This window comes from Aplidium turbinatum, chromosome 18, assembly GCF_918807975.1.
Source record: "Aplidium turbinatum chromosome 18, kaAplTurb1.1, whole genome shotgun sequence".
Classification (NCBI taxonomy): Eukaryota; Metazoa; Chordata; class Ascidiacea; order Aplousobranchia; family Polyclinidae; genus Aplidium; species Aplidium turbinatum.
The window spans coordinates 9,697,869-9,706,153 of NC_137489.1; the positions used below are offsets into that span (position 1 = coordinate 9,697,869).

Here is an 8,285-nt window from a genome sequence, read left to right on the forward strand (position 1 = left end):
GTTTTTTCCACTTTTGGTCTGGTTCAATCAGAAGCTCGAAATCGATTGGGCACTGCAAAAGCTGGTGAGCTTGTATTTATGTACAAACTTCTCAATGCAAAATAAACTGCAATTTTGTGTCATTTGAACTTTTATTGTTTTGGTATGGAATGTCGGTAACATAATTATATTACACCGGTAAACTTTCTTTGCAAAAGCCAAAAAGAGTGGTTGTAGGCTATGCATCAGTTGAGCAAAAAAGCAAAGTGATGTGTGCTCAAACCTAAGGAAAGATCTTAGTGTAGTGAGATGACAGTCTGAGACGTACCTCAATCTCGATATGCACATTATGATTTAGTATAAAGCAACATATCACACCTACTTAAAAATATGTGCAACAGACAGGCTAGCCTACAATATGATAATAAAAATGATTAAACACTTGCAAACCAAAGCCTTTCAATCAATCAAGGGGTTAAAAATAATTCTGCTATCTTACTACAATGATCTCTTCCCCCCAAGTAGACTCGACGCTTTTTTATATAAAAAAAATCAAAAAAATCTGATTTAAATCAAAAAAATCCGATTTAAATCAAAAAAATCCGATTTTTTTGATTTTTTTAAAAAAATCATGATTTTTTCCAACCCTGACTCGGATATTGCTAAAACAGATTGTGTGATGGACCGAAATGATATTGACTTAAGTTTGTTATGACATGACTTATTTAACAGATCAGCAAGAAAATCATTTCTGATGTTAAATTAACCATTCTTAATTTTAAATTATAAATAAGGTATTGGGAACATTTCCTGCTGAAGATGTCTACTAGAAGTCAAACTTTTAGTGATACTGTGAATCAAAATGAAGTCGAAGATCAAAACTCTGATATACCAAGTTCAAGCTTATCTGTCTCAGATGAAAATAAAGTCAAGAAAGAAAAACCTCAAACCAATTGGTCAAAAATATTTCGTCCTTGGAAATGGAAGAGAAAGAAGAAAAGTGAAAAATTTTCTAGAACAGCGACTACTTTAGAGCACAAGATATCAATTCGAAGCACGAGAGAAGATCTTTTAAAGCGAGGCGTTTTAAAAGACTATAATGGACCCACTTACCGAAAAACTGTGCATGGGGATCAACGCATGTCTGGTTCATCGTCCGACTTGTCAGAGAAATCAGATGAAACACAAGAGCAAAGTATAGGTGACAAAAATGATGCACTGCAGCATCCCTATATGCATCAAAAATCTTCCTCTGATGAGATTTCAAGAAGTGATGAAATGAATTCAAAACAACATAGACATTCTTACCATCTTGCTACTGCTGCTGATTCTATCTCCAAAGATAGTGCAAGTTCTGTTGATACATTGCCATCTGTAAATGTTGGACGCTTTCAAATGCCAAACCGTGATGGCAATCATTTAGTTGCAGTAGGCTTATTTCAAAAAGCATCTGTAACAGACTCATCTTCTACTGCAAACACAAGTACAATGTCAACCCAAAGTACAGCAGCTCCTGAACCAATGGCCAGAACCGCATTAGGCTTACAATCTAGTCTTGATCAATCCATTGAACCAGAAAGTAAGAATAAAAGTGTTAACAGCAATAGAGCTACAACTGCTTTAATGCCCCCCAATTCAAGTAATCGACTTTCCCAAGATTTTAGCAAAAAATTAGAAAAAAACATGGAACCAATTGATGTTGAAGGTTCTGTTGCCAACAGATGTTCTGAAGCAAGTGTTCCGTCAAGCTCTGGAAATAAGGTATTGCCTCGTCCAGTTGCTGCGGTAAGAACTATAAAGGTTACTCAAACTGTGAACAATGCTGAGATTCCTCCTGCTTCATCTTTAGCTCAGAAAGGTCCTCCTCCAAAACCGCCACCAAAGCCTGTGAAAGTAACTCAAAATCAAAATCCTGTGCAAAACTATAATGAAACTCCCAAATTATTGCCACCCAAACCTCCAACAGACTACACAAACCAATATCAGACCCCATCTTCTGATAATGCAAAGATTAACCCTCAACCAAGAAACTCTGGCATTATGTTTGCTTCAAGTGCTGATATAATAAAAAAAAACACCCAGTTGAATGCTCCTTTACATTTTCCGCCATCCAATCCTCCTCGGTGGCAACAAGATTATGATGATCCTTCCTCACAAAATGGAGATGCTGATGACTCTGATTCTTCTGGTTCTATTTTGTACAGAGATGAAGAGGAGGAGGATGAAGAGGACGATGAAGAAGTTGGAGTTGGTGGGTTAGCTGCTAAGATAGCAAGAAAAGATACTCTAAATTTAAGATTAGCAAATCGCTCAGAGAGAAGTGATGTAGAGAATCGTAACAATATTCCCAGTCCCCAAAACAAGGAGGAACAAAGCTCAACTGTAAGGCAAAATCTTACACGACACTTGAGTCAACGCCCTTCCAAGTCAGAGTTACAAGAACGAAATATATTGCCAAATAATAGTGTGGAAGCACGTTTCAAAGAAAGGGAGAAAGTCAAGAAGCAGTTGAGTAGAAAGCTGTCTATGCGACCCACAGTGCAGGAACTGGTGGAACGGAAGGTTCTAATTAATTGGCATGAATATGTGGAAGTGTATGAAGTACAGAATTATGATCGGCGAAACGAGAAACCTTGGACACGTCTCACGCCTATGGACAAAGCATCTATTCGCAAAGAACTTAATGAGTTCAAAGCAAATGAAATGGACGTTCATGAAGAGTCACGGCGTTACACTCGTTTTCACAAACCGTAAAAATGCTACTGTTTTGTTGGCAGATGGCGCTACATTACAGATTTCGTAATAAAAACAAAGTACATTTTGTGTAAATCAACATCTGTATAAATCTGGTTCTATTCCATAAAGCAGTGATTCTCAACCTTTGGGTCTCGACATAATGTTGGGTTGCCAAAAATGTTTTGGTTGCTTATTTGTTTTCGAACAAGAAAATGTTTGGTATAGTCGGTACCGTATAGAACAACTGATGAAGCAAATAATATACCAGTAAAGCTGTGTTTTTCAAATGTCATAAATTTGCGGAATTTCTTTCCTCTCTTAGTTAATTAATTGCCATTTAGATTTTAAAAGCATCAGAGTTTTGCCTGTAAATCACACTGGTAGGCTCTTGCAGAATAAAAATATCAGAAGAATAACTCGAAGCATTAATGTTTTTCGTGAGATGTGTGAATTTTGTCTAAGCACAGCCACACATTTTGCGTTTGTTTTGTGTCCCAGTCCCAGCATGGTAGCTGATGATAATGTGCTGCTGCGTTACAAAAAAGTTCAATAGAAATCATACTGGTAGCCTTGTGTTTCGAAACACATGTGTGGTCTGCAAAAGCAATCATCAGCTTGATCATTGGTCAGGCAACACACTTTTGTGATATTAAGTATAAAGTTTTGTCAGTATGATTTCAACATTGCACTAAATCCAGTCTTATTAGCCAAGTTATCATTCAAGCACAATACACTTTGAAACTGTTGGATATACTTTGTAGACAGAAGCTCTAAAGTAAATATTAGCTGATTCTTTTTTTCAAATAGCCTAGCTTACTTTATTTAATACATTCTTCTGTTTTTAGTATGTGATGTCTACTGCCCATAGACTTCTTTAACATTCAAGGGTAGTGGTGTGCCTGCAGATGCATTGAATATCCAATTGTTTTCATCAGTGGATGCCAGAGATTGACTGTGACATTTAAGGCTTACTTACATTCCTTTTCTCACAAATATAGACCACTGTAGTGTTCAGGTTCTGGAATCATATTTTATTCAACTTGGCAAGCACAGCTTTTTCCCATGGACAGGTTTTCATAGACATGTAACTTGTTATAAAAATTACCACTGCATCTCTTCAAAACAAAATATCAGCTTATGCTTGGGTCGCAATATTTTTTTAACTGGGTTCACTTAAAAAAGGTTGGGAACCACTGCCATAAACGATACATTTAAAATGTGTTTTTTAGTGCAAATGTTAACTTCATAAGTGGTGGACCAACAATAAACCATTTGTTCGACCACTTACAGTATCTACGTATCATAACCATTTAACCTTGTTTTTAGCCTAAATCAAAATGCTTTTTTTTATTTTTGTACCAGAAACATTCTGGAACCAAAATCTGGTCTATTAACCACACCATGAATCTCCAAGACACCAACTTGCCTACGAGGCTTTATGAACAGATACAAGTTTAAAAGGGTCTGCTACTATTCTGTGAGTCCCTAACCCTAAAACGGCAATGATAATTAGGCTACGGTACCTGATAATTTAAAAAAAATTTGAAAAAATCACCGAATAGGGATCGGACTCACCGAAACGAGCCATTCCGAGTTTAAAATGATATGTGTGATACAACATTGGTTGATTTCTTTTCAGCTTTTTGAGCTTGTACGATTTAACGTCCCTTAATGATGTATATTATATACTTTGTTCATGCAGCTGGCTTTAATAGCTGCAGAAATGCTTTCTTTAGGAATCGTCATAACTTTGATATCAACTTTATCAAAAGATGATATTTGAAGCAACCTAGATCTTAAGTTGCATCATGTCCATTCAGCATTGTGAGTTGATGTTTTGATAAGATTCTTCAATGTAGTGGCTATTCCATATTTAACTACATTTGAATCCGACTGCATAATACAGTTATACAGTATATATGATTGTATTGTATATCTATGTACGTTATTTTCTTTCTTTGTTGTATGAAAGCCCATTGCCTATAAATAAGAACATATTTATGTATACAGAAAACATTTACACTCAATGTATCTTGCTAAACTAATTCCATTCAAATTTGATGATTTGGTCGCTTGCTAATATGAATTATAGATGATATTGTAAATGTGGTCGACTGGCCGTATTTTTTCAGTTTTTTTTTTTGTCTTGAGCACCAACTGCGGCATCTGTTTACAGTTGTTGTCTTTTCTCATACTACAAAATATATTTTCTTTTTGTTTGTAAACAATTTATCAAAATTTTGCAAAGAGGTCCATGGTACATAGCAATTAGTCCTTTTGTGCACTGTGCAGTATAATATATATGAAGGATTTTGGAGTAAATTAAGTTTGCCTAGAATGGTGATAAAAATTAAGTACAACTAAAATTATGAGCAGCAAATTGTTGCTATTTTCCATACGCAAAAAAATGTACGCTGCATTTATTGCAAATTTTCAAAGTAAATTGGATTTTTTATTAATAGTTATATACTTCATAAAGGTGTTCAATTACGAGATATCAGTGTAAATCTGTGCTGTATACCTTTTGATTTATGATTTGCATGCGACAGAGGGGTGTTAGTTTTCGCAAGACAATTATTGTCATTGTCAACAAGGTAAAGATGATGAAAATAGTATGTTTTTACAGATAGCGCTGCATCCATCCGCTGTATACAATTTCCATCAGCGTTGCTCGTGGAAATTGTATGTAACTCTCCAAGTCCTTGTCAATAAATTTTTGCGTGTGTTTTTATATTCATTGGTCAAGCTGTGACACATCGATATAGTTCAGTTTGTTCACAGATTTTATACAGTAAGTTATGCAGGTATGCAAAATAATACAAAAATCATGTTATTCATATGAAAGGTCATGATCACGTTGTACTCTTAGCATTGTGAAACTTTGATGGAATGAATCTGCTGGCTTACGTTTTGAGAACTGAACTGAAAGTAAAACTGTATAGTAAAATCTGCTAGATTAGATTTTATCTTTGGCATTAGTGATGCAAGGTAACATCACTCACATGAAAGAAGTTGTTTGTGAATCGCAATGCGTTTTTATTACATGCCAATCTATTTCAAGTAAAGAAAGAACCAAACACCGTTGTTTGGGTCTCTCTTAAAGTTGTTAATGTGTTCTTGTAGCAAGCTGTAAGACCAACATTTTTGAATGACTGTCATTCCTCTACAGTATTTTAAACATTTTCTGTACTTGTGATTTGATTTACTGTAATGTGTTGTGATTGTTGTTCCATGATCACTGTCTATACTTAATATACAACGTGTCACTGAATGATGTTTTTTAAGAAATAGGTGTGTGCTTGATTTCTTCGTATGTTACAGGTGGGTCTGCTACTATTCGGTGAGTCCGATTCGGTGAGTTCCTAACCTTTAACCCCTAACCCTAAAACGGCAATAATAATTAGGCTATGGTACCCGAGAATTTAAAAAAAAAAATTGAAAAAATCACCGAATAGGGATCTGACTCACCGAATCGGACTCACCGAAACGGGCCATTCCGGTTAAAGGTCGTAGCTTTGTCAATCATTTCTCATCGAGCAAAATCTGTCTTTTTACATTATAAAGACGTAGTTTTTGCAAACATGGTTAACATAAACAGTTTTCAGATCTGCTAAAATGTTTTTCTAGTTGATGATGGCATTTGATACCCATAGAACAGCGGTTCTTAACCTTTTGCCTTGTCGGCACCACCTTGAAATTACCAACCAGTTCTCGCACCCTCTCCAAGGATTGGCTGAAAAGTAGTAGCCTAGTCGCCTACAGTTCGAAATTTTTGTTGAAACCTGATAAAACAACTTTGCTTCTTACATCATATTATAACAAACCTTGATAATTCAGCATCCCCGCACCGCCTAGGCACAGGTCTCGCACCCCTTAGTGGTGCGTGCAGCCGTGCACCCCTGGTTAAGAACCCCTGACATAGAGCTTCAAACGTGCACCCCGATTGCGTCAACTTGGACGCAAGCCTTTGTAACGTAACGTCAACCGTGCATTAAAAATTTGTCTTTGAAACGATAGCATTTGCTCTTGTATTATCTTAGAACGTTCTCTCATGACATTAATTAGTAGTAAAATGAAACCATGTTCTCCTAACTACAGTGCATACTTTGTTTCAAAAATACATTTTTTTGCAATGTAATGAACTCCCACAGCAAGTGCCATATTTTTATTTCAACAACTAATTAGAAAAAAGTGACGCCGGTTTGTTTATTTTTATGTATATATTTTAAGTTTTACACACTCCAATGTACCCAGTTCATAGCTGCGTATTATATCAACCCATGCTGCTGCCCAATTGTCTATAATCACAATCCTCTTATCTGTTTTTAATAATTTTTTAATATTATGACATTCAGATTAGTACGACTGTATGCGGTGATGCAGTCAAACATTGACTAAATTTAATATTGCGTGTTAATTTCATAAAAACAACCTTCTGGATCTAACTGCAGTACAGTGACGTGGCTAGAAAGAAAATTTTAGGGGTTCAAAAGCAACTGTCTGGGAGGAACCTCATTCAAGATGAATTGGAATTGTATTAAAACGTTGTAATAGTACGTAGTAAAGCATTTTGTACTGGGTGGGGACAAGATACAATTTCGGGGGGGATTTCCCCCCCCCCCCCGTGGCTGTGTCCCTGTTGCAGTAAGTCTCCAATTACTGTTTCTTACATCGTGCATAGTTTTATGATGTAACGTCATCAAATCCTATTTGGGAAACAAGTTTTAGCACGTACAAGATTCGGTGTTGTACACAGTAGTACTACTTCTCTGCGCACCCAATGTAATTAATCACACACGAAAAAATATCCACAGTGTGGTCATATTCATATCTGCGTTTAACAGTTCTAATTTAACAAGTTGTTTAGGCTATGATTGATATACAATTGATGCTCAATTTAGTGAGTTATGTAAAACTGAGATCATTTCACATCGAAACAATTAGAGCAGGCAACTCAAACGCTCATTTTTCTGTTGTAATCGCAAGGTTTCTGAATAGAAATTTCATGCTAAATACGGTCAAAAACTTATTATTTGAACCGTTTGTCCACTTTTATTTACTAAATTTATGAAGTTTTCACTTCACGAGTTGCTTTTAAAACTAAAATATTAGATTTCGGTAACTTTACAAAGTTTGTGGTGGCTTTAATGTTGAATGAACCCTTTGTTATTGACATTAGCATGTGAGTAGACGGAATTTGATTTTCACGCTTCTGCCAAGTAACGTGAGCTACAATGTAATTTGTTTGTCATGCTGCACATTATAGCCAGCGTTATGATTATCAGGTTTTACTTTTCTGCCTTCGAACGAAGTAGACCATGATGTCGAATTGGTCAAAGAGTGAGATATTTTTCAATACACAACTAGAAATCTAGCCAACTTGTTACTGTATATGGGGCATTGGTTACCTGATGTAAAAAGCACAGCGTATATTTAGTTTCTGAAACACGTAAATAACTAAGTACCGTATGTCTTGCATGCAACTACTGCATTACAATACCTTAGTAATTTTTGCAACCATTCATCCTTTTCGATTGACTCTAGATTTAATATCGATTTTTTGTTGAATT

At 35.7% G+C, this 8,285-nt stretch overlaps 1 protein-coding gene across 1 annotated transcript; it reads left to right on the top strand.

The window, feature by feature from the left end:
- Positions 1–777: 777 nt before the first annotated feature.
- On the top strand, positions 778–2,949 carry LOC145787161 (uncharacterized). Its single transcript, XM_082598890.1, has one exon. The coding sequence runs from the start codon at positions 799–801 to the stop codon at positions 2,731–2,733; it is 1,935 nt and encodes a 644-aa protein (XP_082455016.1). The 5' UTR covers positions 778–798; the 3' UTR covers positions 2,734–2,949.
- Positions 2,950–8,285: the final 5,336 nt, after the last annotated feature.

Excerpts from the sequence above, each read along its gene's own strand:
- LOC145787161 (XM_082598890.1), top strand. The coding sequence starts at position 799 with ATGTCTACTAGAAGTCAAACTTTTAGTGATACTGTGAATCAAAATGAA.